The sequence below is a fragment of the Castor canadensis genome, chromosome 12, assembly GCF_047511655.1.
Source record: "Castor canadensis chromosome 12, mCasCan1.hap1v2, whole genome shotgun sequence".
In the NCBI taxonomy this organism is placed as follows: Eukaryota; Metazoa; Chordata; class Mammalia; order Rodentia; family Castoridae; genus Castor; species Castor canadensis.
In genome coordinates, this window is record NC_133397.1 from 33881646 (window position 1) to 33897340 (window position 15695).

General features: G+C 37.6%; 1 protein-coding gene across 2 annotated transcripts in view; it reads left to right on the forward strand.

Annotated features, from left to right (window-relative positions):
- Tmem178a (transmembrane protein 178A) overlaps positions 1-15695 on the forward strand; it is a 52348-nt gene that overhangs the window by 25170 nt on the left and 11483 nt on the right. For both annotated transcript variants that reach the window (XM_020187065.2, XM_074049556.1), the window contains exon 2: positions 14013-14126. In XM_020187065.2, the coding sequence (XP_020042654.1) occupies positions 14013-14126 (114 nt within the window). The remainder of the gene's footprint in view (positions 1-14012; positions 14127-15695) is intronic.

A 15695-nucleotide genomic window follows, 5' to 3' on the forward strand; every position in this document is an offset into this window, starting at 1 on the left:
CCCAGTGTGAGGCCTTGAATTAAAAAAAAAAAATCTGCTTTAACTGTATGATGTTTTATGTAAGCCTCATAGTAATTAAAAAAAAAACCCAAAAAACCTGTAGTAGATACACAAAAGATAAAAAGAAAAGCAATCAAAATACAACACCACAGAAAATCATCAAATCACAAAGGAAGATAGAAAGAAAGAAAAAGACAACGGAACTACAAGACAGTCAGAAGACAAGGGCACACTATATGTTCCCAATGGGAGACTCACTTTGGCTTTAAGGACATACATGGGATGAAGGCTGGAAAAAGACATTCCATGCAAATGGCAATCCAAAGTGAGCAAAGGTGACTAATATCATACAAAATAGTCTTTAAGTCAAAAACTGTCACAAGAGACAAAGAAGTTTACTAAATGACAATAGAGGAGTCAGCCCATCAAGAGGGTATAACAATCATATATGTGTGTGTGTGAGTGTGTGTATGCATTCAGTATTGGAGTGCCTAGATATATAAAGCAAATATTAACAGAACTAAAGAAAGAAATAGACAGTAATACAGTAATGGATGGTAGGGGACTTGAATATTCTACTTTCAACATTGTACAGCCCAATGTGCATAGTGAATATTCTCCAGGATAGATTATACGTTAGGCCACAAAGCAAGTCTTCACAAATTTAAGAAGATTGAAATCATATCAGGTTTCTCTTCTGACCACAATGGCATGAAACTAGAGATCAATAGCAGGAGGAAAATAGAAAAATTTATCAAACAAGTGTGAGGATACAAAATCAACATACAAAAATCAATTGCATTTCTATAAACTAATGATGAACCATCTAAAACAGAAAATAAGGGAAAAAAATCCCATTACAATAGCTTTAAAAAAGAATAAAGCACTTAAGAATGAGTTTAACCAAGGTGGTCAAAGACCTGTATGCAGAAAACTATAAAATTTTGATGAAATAATTGAAGAAGACACAAATAAATAAAAAGACATCCCACATTCATGTATTGGAAGAATTAATATTATTAAAATGTCCATACCACCTAAAATAATCTATGGATTAAATGCAATCCCAAATTCCAACCCCAAAAGTTCCTACTGACATTTTCACAGAAATGGAAAAAATTATAAAATTCATATGGAAACATTAAAAAAAAAGCATGAATAGCCAATACAGTCTTGAGAAAGATGAACAAAGATGGATGCGTCACACTTCCTGATTTCAAATGAATTACAAAGCTATGGTAACCAAAAAGTGTGGTTCTGGCATAAAAACAGACACACAGATCAATGGAACAGAATAGAGAGCCAGACAGAAGTCTACATATATGTGGGCAACTAATCTTTCTTTGACAAGATTGACAAAAGAACCAAGAATATACAATAAAAAAGATAGTTTCTTCAACAAATGGTTTGGGAAAATTGGAAATTTATATCAAAAGAATGAGATTTAATACCTTTACCATACTCAAAAAATAACTCAAAATAGGTTAAAGACTTAACCATACCATACTCAAAAAATAACTCAAAATAGGTTAAAGATCCTAAATGCAAAATGCTAGAAGAAAAAAAAGTTCTTGATATTGGTCTTGGCAATTATTTTTTTTTTGTTATTAATGACACCAAAAGCATAGGAACCAAAAGCAAAAATAAAAAGAGTAAGATTAGTCCCACTAAAAAGCTTCTGCCAATAGCAGAAACAATCAACAAAAGGAAAAGGCAACTTATGGGATGGGAGAAAATGTTTGCAAACCATACATCTTAAGGCTTAAGGGGTTAACATCCAAAATGCTTAAGGAACTCACATACGCAATAACAAACAAGCAAACAAAAACCAACAAGAAGACAATATGAATGGCAAACATGTATATGAAAAAGTGATCAATACGACTCATCAATCTTCAGGAAAATACAAACAAAACCATAATGAGCTATCATTTCATACCTGTTAGGGTGGCTATTCTTAAAAAGAAAAGATAAGTGTTAGCAAGAGTGTAGAGAAAAGGGAAACCTTATACACTCTTGGTGGGAATGTAAATTGGGATGGCCACTATGAAAAATAATACATAGGTTCCTTGAAAAATTAAGAATACAGCTACCATATGACCCAGCAATCCTGCTTCTGGGTATTTATAAGAATTCAGGATGTTGAAGAGATACTTTGCATTTTTATGTTCTTTGTAGCATTATTCTCAATAGCTAAGAGATGGAAGCAATCTAAATGTTCACTTACCGATGAATGGATAAAGAAAATGTGATATAGACATATAATGTGCTCTTATTCAGCCTTAAAAAAGAAGGAAATCCTGTCATTTGCAACAACATAAGTACATATTATACTGAGTGAAATAAGACAGTCATAGAAACACAGTACAGTGCTGCATGGGGTCACGTGTATGTGAACTCCAAAACAGCCTCCTAGAAAAAGAAAGTAGAATGGTGGTTACCAGGAGTTGGGAGCAGGGGGAATGGGGAGAAGGATGTGGGCTAAGGGCACAAGGTTTCATCTATACAAGATGAACAGGCTTTGTAGACTTAATTTACACCATACTGATTGCATATAACAATACTATTTTGCATACTTGGAATTTGTTAAACAGTTGATGCTAAGCGTTCTTACCCCCCCCCCACCCACACATACACCACACACTCTCACGAGAGAGAACTATGTGAGGTGATGGATGCTAACTGGCTTGATTGTGATTATTATTTCACAATGTGTATGTATGCCAAAACATCAAGCCATACACCTTAAATATATACAATAAGAAGAACTAAGGTAGTAAGTTTTACAACATGTATTTTACTATGAGAGAAGTTGGGAGTTAAAAGACAATGATTGCCACCTATTTTCTCATAAATGGTGGAGCAGAGAATGACATTACAAGAAGTGTTGCAGTCTCTAGGCCATAAGGAGGGCAGAGGAGAATTGAATGACACCAACCTTTATGAAGAATCAACTATGGGCTGGGCACTGTGTTAGGATGTTTTGTATATATTATCTTATTTATCCCCATGAGAATTCTGTGAAATTGGTGACCACCTGTTTTACAAATAAGGAAATACACATTCCAAGTGGTTGAGTTTGTTGCTGTAAGTTACACAGTTGATTACCAAGCTAATATTGTGGTTTACACTCTCACGTGCCGCTTCTTATACACATGTAGTAAATGCAGAAAAAAAGAATACATTCCCAAGTTACTCCCAATATTTGGGAGCACAAAGGCATAACCTTACACCAGAAAAATTTATTCATTGATATTTACACTAAGAGGGAAGGAAGCTAAGGTTTGCTTTTCACACTGACTCTTTGGATGCCTTCCTGGATTCAGATGTTAAGTTCAGGTGTGTATCAACAACACCTTTAGATCCATGTAATATAAGACAGCTTCTGTTGTGACTGTACTGATGTCTCTGAGGTCAGTATGTGATAACCAGAACAAGAGTAACCAGCAGTGATTGTCGAGCTTGTCTTTGTAACACAGTATTTCCCTTGGACAGGAAACTACCACTACCACCATGTGTTTGAATTGAGCATGTGCTGGGTTGCTGGCTGTATTCAGTTTCACTTGAGTCAGTGGCTGAGGGGACAGGGTACAGGATGGGTGTCAGTTCTTGTCTGCCTCTGCCTTCCCACCAATGGTGTAACTGACCATATCCCTTTTTTTCACCTTGGTAACTCTGAAATGGGAAAGAAAGAATAGGAATTCTCTCTGCATTGTGGCTCGCTCATATCCTGCTAGAGGAAGAAGATAAAGGAAAACATAAGAGGAGAATGGGGAGGAAGAGAGAAGTACAAAGTACTCAGCTGGGGCTGAAAACTTCCATAAGTTAAACAAAATACTGTCCTGACTTTAGTCTCAAATCGTAAATACCAACCACACCAACCAAATTATGATGGCTCTGAAAAGCTGAAAATTCCTGTTTTGAAATTTTAAAGTATTTTATGACCATTTGTTATAGACACAATGTAATAGCAACACTAAAGAACATTTAGAAATTAATTCAGCGAGTCAGTGGCCATTCACTACCTTAACCCAAAGACATTTTCAGCTTCTGTGCAGGAATGCTGTTATTTAGATGCTGTTATTTCTTATTTGCTCCACTACCACTTTTTTTTTTAACTTCCTGTGATGATGTTTACTATTTTTGGCATGCCTTGAATCTGTCTGGCATTGACCCTTCATCTTTGGCTCCAAGCAATCATGTATTTACAGTTCAAAGAACTTCACTTGAGTCTTGTCATTAAGAAATAGTCCAGTTGCTTGTATTCATTCAGATCTTTTAAAAAGTAGCAGCAGTAATGATGATGATAATGTAAACTAGCACTAATAATAAATGATTGCTTCAGTTAATCCTTCTGTGAGACAGAGGGGTGATCACTGGCTACCACAGCTGAGGGAACTCAGAGTTTGAATAACTTGCCAAAGGCACAGAATGTAAATTCAGGTGGTATTGCCCAAAGACAATAGAGTGAACTGATATAATTACATAACTACCAAGAAGTCCATCCTGGTAGTAGTAATAAACAGTTTGGGCAGAACAAAATAGTATGTTCTGGAGAGAGAACTCTAAACACAGATTAACCTTTGGTACACCTCCCAGGTACTTCCTTTTTCAAGGATTCTCTTTCATTTCTTTTACTTCACTTGGAGACTTACTCACCTTCACCTAGACATCTCCCTTCTCTAGTATAGTGGCCACCAGTACCATGAAACTGTGCCCTTGAATGAAGCCTGTCAGGAAGGAGATGTGCTATAAGTGGAAAAGAAACACCAGGTTCAGATTTTGAAGTAACTTTCAAAATATTGATTCATGTTAAAAATATTAAATGTTAAATTTATATACCTATGTTTACATATACAATGTTAAAGTAAACCTCCCCTAATTACCTTTATTGTGACTTTTAGAAAATTTAAAATTACAGGACTTGCATTATATGTCCCCTGGGCAGTGCTGCTCAGGCTCCTAATTTTGTCTCTCTCCAGTGTGTTTGCCCTCTGCAGCTTTGCCCTCTGGACTGCTTTCAGCCATTTGAGGCTCAAAAGTCAGTATGAAGCCACTAAACTTACTCTACTTGGTTTGTTAGTATAAGTCAGAGTTCAATGAAGAGGTGATAAGGGAAGCATTTTCTTTTGACTGCTTAGCACCTGAAATTAATTTCACTCTGAAATTAAATCTCTCTCACAAAACATAGCCACTAGCCTGCCCTGTGATCCCCACCTTCCTTTTTAAACTGGGATGCAAGTTGGCAGAGCTGATGGGAAAAGAGTTCTTCATTTTTCTACCCACAGGCCAGTTATGGAATCCCAAGTTGCCTTTAAAATGTTTTACAAAACATTGCAGACTGCCACTGGCCCTCTCTGCTGGAGCCTTAAGCATCAGTGCTACTGCTGTTGTCGACAGCTGTTTCAGATGGACTCTTAAATGTCATGTGCTGGGAACAAGGACACAGCTTCCACTTATAAGGAGCTTGGGTCATTGATAGGAGGCTGACTTTTTGATTTACTAGGAAATGACAGACAGTAATCAAGAGGCAGGTTATGAGACTTCATCTCTACCTTCAGTAAAAAGCTGGAGAAGAGAGTGCTGTGTGGCAGGAACATTTGGGGAAGGCTTTTTCTAGACAAGGGACCTGGAGGTCCTAGTAGGCTCTGGAATGTTTTAAGGTGAGGGTTGTAGGTGGAGGAAGGTCACAGAAATGGGCATAACACTGCCAGGGGAGACATTTCTGGAATGGGCAAAGGTAGCCCCTGGGCACCAGTCCCAGGTAATTTGCAAATGAGATGGGGTCTGGAGAGTGATGGGAGAGGCCTAGTGTCTGAATTTGATTCAAGGGGAAAACACTTATATGTTCTTGCTCTGGGGCATGACAGAGACAGACAATGAAACCCCAGTCTTATCCTCTGAGGGACCATGACAGATTTTCTCATCTTTTGACTGTCCAAGTTTGGAAGTTGGCACATTGACAAAGCATTAAAGCTATTTAATCAATAAGTATATAGCACTTATATGTGCCAGGTACTTTATTGTAAAATAAACACATAAATTATATCATGACAAGTAAAACTGTTTCTTCTTTACAATGACAGTGATCAATTTAAAGCAACAGAAGCTTATGACACTATAAAAGGCAGGCAGACATAGCAAAAACCATAAACGTTTTCATATCCATTTGACTGATGGGCCACTCAGTCCCCAGAGGCCCAGTCTTCACACAACAGGTTTCTTTTCTTTTTCTCTTCTGGTGCTGAAGATAGAACCCAGAGCCTTGTGCATGCTAGACAAACACTCTACCACTGTGTTATAACTCTGTCCTTTGGTGTTTTGAGACAGGGTCTCACTAGGTAGCTCAAGCTGGCCTTGAACTTATTATGTAGACCAGGCTGGCCTCAAACTCACTAACCACCTGCCTCACCTTCCAAGTGCTAGTATTACAGGTCTGCACACCTCACCCACCCCCCAGCTCATACAGCAGATCTACCTAGCAGTTTCTTGATGACAGGTTGAGGGCTGTGAGAACTGTGGACAGGAGGTCAGCTAGCAATCCCTTTGGGAGTGAGATGACAGAGTCTTGCACTGAGGTGGTGAGTATGGAGAGGAAGTGTGAGAGCTGATGGCTGGGCCATTGCTCAAGTAAGTGTCGCACATGTCTGCTTATCTCCCTGTCTGCTTGGGTTAATCTGTGATGGCCACTTACAGATTCCTGGAATATGGCAGTGGTTCTGTATAATGAATGTAGACAAGTACCTACACTTACAGGGGTGTTTAGATGAGGCTGCGTCCTATGCTGAGTCCTGAATGACTCTTTCATTCCTCACAATAACCCCTTGAAGTAGTTGCCATTAATTCCCCTCTTTTGCAGGTGAGGAAACTGACTCAGAGATGTTAAAAGTGTTCAAAGTCACACAGCTGGGATTCCAAGGCCTTTAAGCATCACCTATACTGCCTCATCCTTCCTTGATTGATAGTAATGGCTTTTTATAGCATTTTCTGCTGCGTCTCCTGTTTCTTTCTCATTTAACCTCCAGTGAAGATTTCTGTGACTTAGCTTGGAACTAGATAATCTCTGTTAGCACTGAAAACAACAGAAATTCCCCAGATCAAAAGCTCCATTCCTCACACATGTACAATGTATTTATATATCTTATGCCATAGTTTACATCATCATTAAAGTGACTCTACTTGGCCCTTTAAGAAGCTAATTAATCACTAAATATAGACCACAACTTGTTCTTTTCAATCCTCTGCATGTTTCTTCCCCCCATTGTGTGATGCCATCTGGTGCTATGAGCTCATGCTTTTTGTGTTCCTTTTCAGAGAGCCAGATTCATCGCTATCTAAATCCACAAAGCCAGGGTGATTTCAGAGTTTGCATGCATGGCTTTAAAAACATTGGCGTCTAATGCCTCCTTGTGGATTTCCGTTGTATCACTCTGCTCCTTAATGTAACATTGCATGGAACTGGTCTCTCCCCCACTCTCCTCCTATCTATATATTTACACTTGTCTTTTTTTGATCAAAAGGACCTACTTTATCTTTGGCAAGTCACCAAACAACTACAGGTCTTTTCCTATGTGATTTTTTTGGTCAGGTTTCATTTTGTCCGTTTAATGTGCATGCTGCAGGAAGCCAAACCTTACTGACCTGCTTTCCTCTTCAGATCTATTTGACTTCTAGCTGTAACAGTGGAACAAGTTTTTAAGACTAAGGGAAAGGCTGGACTCTAACACTACTCTCACTTTCTCTTCTAAAAATCTCTCATCATCCCCTTCCAAGGGAACTGAGCACTGGGACCACAGGATGGTTTCTTGTAAACTCAGCCCAGGAGATGTGAGTTCATTGCCATGGTGACCCCTAATCTTTGGGATCTTTGAGTGCTGCTTGTTACTGTCTGGGGTAGATCTGGTCACCGTCTGCCCCTCACGCCCCCCCAACTCCTTTTTCTTCTCAATTTGGAGCTCCCCACACTTTATGTTTGGCCTGACGTGCTGGTGGGGGTGGGAGGGAGATTTGGGGAGGGGTTGGCAATGCATGCCACTAGATAGATTCTTGGTACATGCCACCTCCTCTGGGAAGCAGGAGGTCACCAGGCCAGCTGCCTGCCTTCTTCCGGCTTTACTCCCTGCCCTCTGGGGTCCTGCAAGAGGCAGAGGAGATAGGCCCTGGGGACACTTGCAATTATTTGAAAGGGACCACACTTTCCCTAGCACAGAAGTCATTAAGGCCATAGGGTCTGAGAGAATCATTTCTCCTCAGTCCATACCTCATCTCCAGCATTAAGCAGCTTCTGAGAAATGCACACAAGGGGAAATCATTGAGTCAGCTATGTGGGCAATCCAGTCTCCAAGTAACATGTAAGGTTAATATACAGACAGAACATTCAATTAGAATTCAGCTTTGTTTCCAAAAGTGCATATGTTGGTACAAAAAGTGGAAAGAAAAAAAAAAACTTACTTCAAATTGATGAGACAACTTTAACAACCTACAGAATTAAGATGGATTTCTAGAAGATTAAGGATTTCTACTTTACTTTCGGAGTACTAGATTTGGGTAACAGCATGTATGTTAAACCTTGGTTACTTCCTGAACTGTGGCCCCGGGCTCATTACTTAACCGCTCTGATCTTCAGGTTTTTCATGCTTAGTGGAAGCAACAATACCTTTCATAGCTAGCTCAAAGATTCAGTGGTGAGTATTAAATGGACTTTGTCAAAAGCTTTTTCTGTGTCTTTGAGATGATCAGATGGTTTCTGTCCTCTGTTCTATTGATATGGTATATCACATTAATTGATTTTCATATATTGACCCAATCTTGCTTCCCTAAGATAAATCCCACTTGGTCATGAGGTTTTACTCTTTTTAAGTGTTGCCGAATTCAGTTTGCTAGTATTTTGTTAAAGATTTTTGCACGTATATTTATAAGGAGTATTACATAATTTCTTTTTCGTTTGATGCCTTGGGGGAATACTGTCTTCATAGAAGAGTTAGAAAGCACTCCTTCCTCTTTCATTTCTTTCTTTTTTTTTTTTTTTAGGAATCTATGAAGGATTATTAGCTCTTCTTTAAACATTTGTTAAAATTCACCAGCAAAGCCATCTAGTATTGGACTTTTCCTTGTGGGAGCGTTTTTTTTAGGAAGGGTGGTACTAGAGTTTGAACTCAGGGCCTTGCACTTGCTAGGAAAATACCATTTGAGCCACACCTCCAGCCCTTCTTGTGGGGAATTTTTCCTAAGTTAATTACTAACTCAATCTCTTTGCTTGTTATAAATGTATTCAGATTTTCTGTTGCTTCTTGAGTCAATGGTGGGGTTTGTGTCTTTCTAGGAATTTGCTATTTCATCTGTCTTTTCTAATTCAATGGCATGTAATTTTTCATACTATTCTCTTTGTTATCAGTAGCCTTTGGTTTAGTCTTGACTTTAGTAACTTGAATCTTCTCTTTTTTATCTTAGAAAGTCCAGCTAAAGATTTGTAATTTTGTTAATTTTCTCAAAGAACCAATGTTTGGTTTTATTTTCTCTATATTTCTATTATTACATTTATTTCTATTCATCTTATTAATTCCTTCTGCTCTGGGTTTAGTTTGCTTTTCTTTTTTAGTTTGTTAAAGTGGAAAGTTAGTTACTGATTTGAGATGATTTTTTAATGTAGGTGTTTATAGCTATAAATTCCTAAGCTCTGTCATAGCTGTATCTATAAATTTTAGTATGTTATGTTTTGTTTTCACTAATCTCAGCCTGTCTTCTAGTTTACTCTTGTGATTTTCTTCTTTGACACATTGATTATTTAGAAGTATGTCACTTCATTTCAATGAATTTATTAAACTCCTAAATTTCCTTGTGTGATTATTTCTAATTTAATTTTATTGTGGTACGAGAACATACTTTGTATGAATTTCACACATTTAAGTGTATTGAGATTGGTTTATTGCCTAAATATAGTGCATCCTGGAGAATGTTCTGTGTGTGCTTAAGAAGAATATGTTTTCTGTTGTGGGTAGAGTGTTCTATAGATGGCTTTTGTGTTTAGTTGGCTTATAGTGTTATTCATGTCTCCTGTTTACTTGTTCTACTATTGTTGAAAGTAGCTTATTGAATCCTTCAACTACTAGTGTTGAATTGTCTATTTCTTCCTTTAGTTCTGTTAGTTTTTCATGTTTTGGGAGGTTCTGTGGTAAGAACACACCACACGATAATAATTATATCTTGCTAATGGATTGGTCCTTTGTATTATAAAATTACAGTAGACCCTTGTTATCCTGGGTATATGGTTCTAAGGAGACTGCTATTGAGGAAAACCACAATGGTCAGAACGTATAGCGTTCAGTGCTATACTGTGGATACTTGATTCATTTTTCCTATTTAGCCCAGCTTCCACTAAAGTCATGCCAGCTTCAACAAATCTAAAAATTTCACTTTATGACTTAAGTGCATTCGGGTTGCCATTTGCCTTTTGGGAGGGGGATTTTCCACAAAATGAAGGGCAGGGAAATAGCAGATTCTACAATTTAAACACACAACTGATGAAAATGTGGGATTGACTGAGAGCTCCTCCATAACAACTGAGCTGCAGAATGTGTGTGGAAAATTAAAATTTTTTGTTTTAAAATTTCTTTTGAATTAAAAAATATGTATTATTATTTTTGACTGTGCTGGGTCAAAACCATTTATAATAAGTCCACTAATAAGCCGGGCTTACTATATCTTTTTTTTGTTTCTTTTATCATGAAGTTAATTTTGTCTGATATCAGTATAGCCATTCCATCCCTTTTTTGGTTACGATTTGCATGGTATATCTTTTCATATCCTTTTACCCTCAAGCTATTTTTTATTTTTGAATCTAAAGCATGTCTCTTGTGGACATCATATAGTTGAATCGTGTTGCTTTATCTGTGATGCCCATCTGCATCTTTTGATTGGCATCCTAACCTATTTGCAGTTAATGTAATTCCTGATAAGGTAGGACTTATAGCTGCCATTTTGATATTTGTTTTCAATATGCCTTATTTTTTTGTTTCTAAGTTTCTGCATTATTGCTATCTTTTGTGTTAAATCTATGATTTTTAGTGTGCCTTTTTGAATTTTCTTTTTGTTTTTCTATGTTTTTGGTTAATTTCCAAGTGGTTGTCCTGTGAATTAAGACTGATATCTTAATTTATATCAATCCAGCTTGCATTACTACCAATTGAATTTCAATAGCTCCATTCCCTGTCCTCTCCTTTGTACTGTTACTGTGATATAGATTATAACTTTATATAATGCATGTGTGTCGACACAGATTTATAATTATTACTTTTTTTTTTTATGGTGGTGGTACCAGGGTTTGAACTCAGGGCTTCACACTTGCTAGGCAGGTACTCTGCCATTTGAGCCACACCTACAGGCCTTTTTGCTTTGATTATTTTGGAGATGGGGTCTTTTAAACTATTTGCCCAGGCTGGCCTGGACCACAGTCCTCCCAATCTCAGCCTCCCAAGTAGCTAGGATTATTGGCGTTAGTGATTCTCTTTAGTTTTTCAACATATTTAAAGCAGATGATTTAGTTTTTGTCAGGTAAGTCCAATGTCTGGGCTTCCTCAGTGACAATTTCTAGTGACTGCTTCTTTTTTTTCCATTTATAACCCATTCTTTCTTTTATTTCTCCTCCTTCTCTCCCTCCTTCCCTTCCTCTTTCAATGTCTTATACATTTTAAGCATGTCCTCTACCACTGAGCTACATCCCCAAGCCCTAGAACATATTTCTATGCTTGACTTGTACTTTCAGGTTGCAAGCTGAGCATCTTAAATAATACACTGTTGCAACTCTATAAATTAGATACTCCCCTCTCCCAGGGTTTGTTATTGCTGTTTATTTCTTAGTGGCTTTCCTAAATTAACTCCATAGTTTGTGGTGTGGTATGTGGTCCCCGAAGTCTCTCCTTGATTAACTTAGTGGTAAGTTAATGATTGGACAGAGGTATTCTTAACATCTGGAATGAGGAAGTCTCCAAGTCTTTGGCAATAGACTATGTGTGTGTTTGTGTTGGGCCTTGCTCCTATTCTGCTTTAACCTTTTACTTCCTGCTTATATCAGCGATTCAAGGTCAACCTAAGAATGAGTATCAAATAGAATGGTAGTTTTGAAAAAATACAAATGTAAGCTAGAACTACATTTGCAGTCTATTACCTGTTATTGTTCCCACACCAAATTATTTGCTTTTTGCAAGCATAGACTCTTTCTGACTATATGTATATATTATGTAAACATCTAATTTAAATACCTTTGACCTCTCAACAACTATGTGGGGCATGTTACAAAGAAGAAAACTAAAAGAAATTTGTGCTTTTAAAGAATTTGTAGCATTAGAAAGGTAAAAAGCTTTTTAAAAAATGAGGCAGTTTGGATAGTGTTTTTTTAATGTGAGCTTCAAGGACTACTTGCCTGAGAAGTCAGAATTTCTTGAGTTATTTTTTAAAGCCTTGGGACCAGGCTAGGTATAGACCAATTGTTAAAGTAGGCAATCTATTCCTGGCACCACCTCATCTCTCTGCTCTGCAGTCCCAACTTTGGAGTCTTATGTGCTGTGTCCTTTGCTACCCTTTGCACAGCTGTAGCTTTGCAGATCCAACGGCATACTTCTTTGAGTTGCTTCATATCTCAAAATTGTTCCATAACCCCACTGTGGACTCAGTGGTAAAGCATATGCTTAGCATGGATGAGGGAGGCTCTGGGTTTAAGCTCCAGAACCAAAAAAATAAAGATTCTTTCATAATCACAGTAAAATAAATAAATAAATAAATAAATAAATAAATAAAATTGCAGGATCTTGGCTCCACCCTAAATCTTTTGATTTGGATTACCTCCTGGGGTCCAGAAGTTTACATTTTTAACTCCTTCAGATGATTCTTACACACACTAATGTTTGATCCTGTTAGGGCATGTTCACAGGAAGGACTTGTGATGCAAACCATGCTCAAATATTAATCTCCACCTTTCACTGATTTAAAAAAAAGATTTCACTGTACTCTTATACTTACTCAAATTCCACCAATTAAAGATTAATTTGTGCCTATGAGGATACTTTTCTTAACAGCTGCCACAGTTAAAGGAATTACCATTCACTCATCTTTTAAAAGTTAAAGGAGATTGAATTTATCCCAACAACTGGCCAAGATGTTTGAGAGAAGAAAGTTATGTTTGTTATTTAATTTTAAGAAAAGGCAGATGGTATTCATGGATTCAGAAGAAGGCTTTAGTAGAATAGACTTGTATTAATTTATGTAATAAAAGTATGGTGTAGGGATGAGGAGGAAGTGAGGGTACAAGATAAACTGGGGGTACACTTGCCCATATTGAAATATTGTGCCTAGGGCTGGCCATGCAACCAGATCAAGGAAAGAAAAAGATTTTTTTTCCATCTCTTCACTTTCAGTAACACCCTTTCACTCAATACCCATAATTCAAGTCAGTAACACTCCTATTAAGGAATGATATCAGCTGCCCAAAAGTTAAATAGGCTGTGTCTGGGGAAATAAGTACTACCTAAAGTACCACATAGAAATTGTCTTTTTGTCTTTATGGAACAATGTCTTTTGGTTTCCAAATAACAAACTTCCTAATGAACTTCTTGGTGTAGCACATTTGAGAGTTTGAGACTGGATCAAATTTAGACATACATTTCATATGTTAACTTAAAATTCTAAGTTGATTTCTCCCAACCATTTGTACACGTTTAGGTCATTTTTCCCTGAGTAGTTCTGTGTTTAGGGCATATGAACTCAGTATTGAAAAGTGTTCAGGGGAACATACACAGCCTCATAAAATTTAATACCTTAAAAATGGAACCTGATTTTTAAAATTATTTCATGGTTGAGGTTTTTAATACTTTGACTTGCCTCTGTTAATGAGAGCAATCATGAAATTCCTATTCCTTTGCCCAGTCAACTCAGTTTAGGATAAATTATTCTTCTTTAGGTCGCCAGAATTCTGTTGCATATGAGCAGCCTGGTAAATCACATTTCTTGTTTCCTTCAAGGTATTGCGCAGCGATGCACAGCTATCAAGTACCACTTTTCTCAGCCAATCCGCTTACGAAACATTCCTTTCAATTTAACTAAGACAATACAGCAAGATGAATGGCACCTGCTCCGTAAGTATTTCTGGGTACAGATCAGAGAGGAAATGGTGTCTTTCAAACAACGTTTCTACCACTTTGTCAAGTTCAGTCTGAAAGATGCTTATCCTATGTGAGGCTCTCAGTGCCACTGACTCAGTCAGAACTATAGTGAGAGTCATTTCACTGTGCCACAGAGAACTTGTTTATAAACCAAGCATGGGAAAGTCAAGTGTGAGACTCTGTGAGACAGTGTAGTGTTCCTGTCCGCCTGGGTGGCATCCATACATAGCAGGTGCCTGAATCTCCTTTATTAAGTTGTCAAGTACAAGATACCTGTCCTACCATGTGTCATAGCTTTGGTGCTCTTATTTTTGATTTGTTTACACATACTTATTTTAACTCTCATGTTTAGCTCAGACCTTCGTACTTGTGCTAAAATACTTTTATGAGTCTATGTTATAATTTTCTCAGAGGGTGTCTGTTACCTCTATTTCTCAAAGGGAAGAACTGCTCTTTTTCACTGTCAGGAAAATGTGAAACTCTAGTTTGGATCATGCAATGTGAAACTAAAGAGGGTGATATTTACCTGGAAATGGTTGATGTGAGCTGTCATGTAAAACCAAAACACGATGCTGAATTCTTTTCAGTGTTTCCCCAAGTCAGAAGTTGACACTGTCACTTTTTCAAAAAAAATAAGCAGCAAAGATTGCAGTGATCTTGTTTGGTGGCAAAAGCCACTGTAGAAGACCAAGCAGAGTCTCATTCTGTAAGTAAATTGCCCTGCAGAGCAAAAAGCTCTGTTTTGAATCTCAAACACATTCATGGAGGCTCGTATGATATGACGGAGGTCTAATATTATCAATATTATGACTGGAAATTTTAGGACCAGGAAAGTCATTGGATAAAATGGGGGTTATCTCTGAGTAGAATGACTTCCTGAAGGTTCTTTCTGGCTGGCAAATTTTAAGTCACTTCTCAGCAGATCCAAGGTTGAGTCTTACCTGAGTGTTCTTACTTCTTCATTCTTTATGAGTGTGATTGGAGTTCTTTGTCTTAATTGTCTATACAGATGAGCCTCATGGTTGCTGACTTTGGCCAGGTTAGAAAAGATCACCACAGGATCCTGAAAAAGAGCCTTACCTCTTCACTAAAAGTTTGTACCCAGCAAGGCAATATTTGAGCAATCTCCTCTTAATTTTGGAGGGAGGACTTTTAACAGTCTCTTGTATGGTTCTTCCTAAAAAGGTCATACATGTGATCTGTACTTCATTTCTTAGGTAAGGCTGGCATGCATGGCATTAATGCGAGTCCCATGTGGATTATACTTGATCCTTGTGCTTTTAGTAATCACAGAAGATAGAATTATCACTCATACTGCAGGGAATTTGGGAGGTTGAAAGATAATAGTGGCTGAGCTGTTATTATGTTCAGACATGAATAGCTATGAATTTCTCATATAACATGCCATTAATCTCAGCATCTTTAAGTTGTCACTCCCCCGACCCCTTGATCTGTGGCATTTACTTCTCCTGTTCTAGGCAGAGTCCCTGTTTTAATATGGATGTTCTGAGCTGGAAATGAGGAACCTCTAGTAAGAAAAGG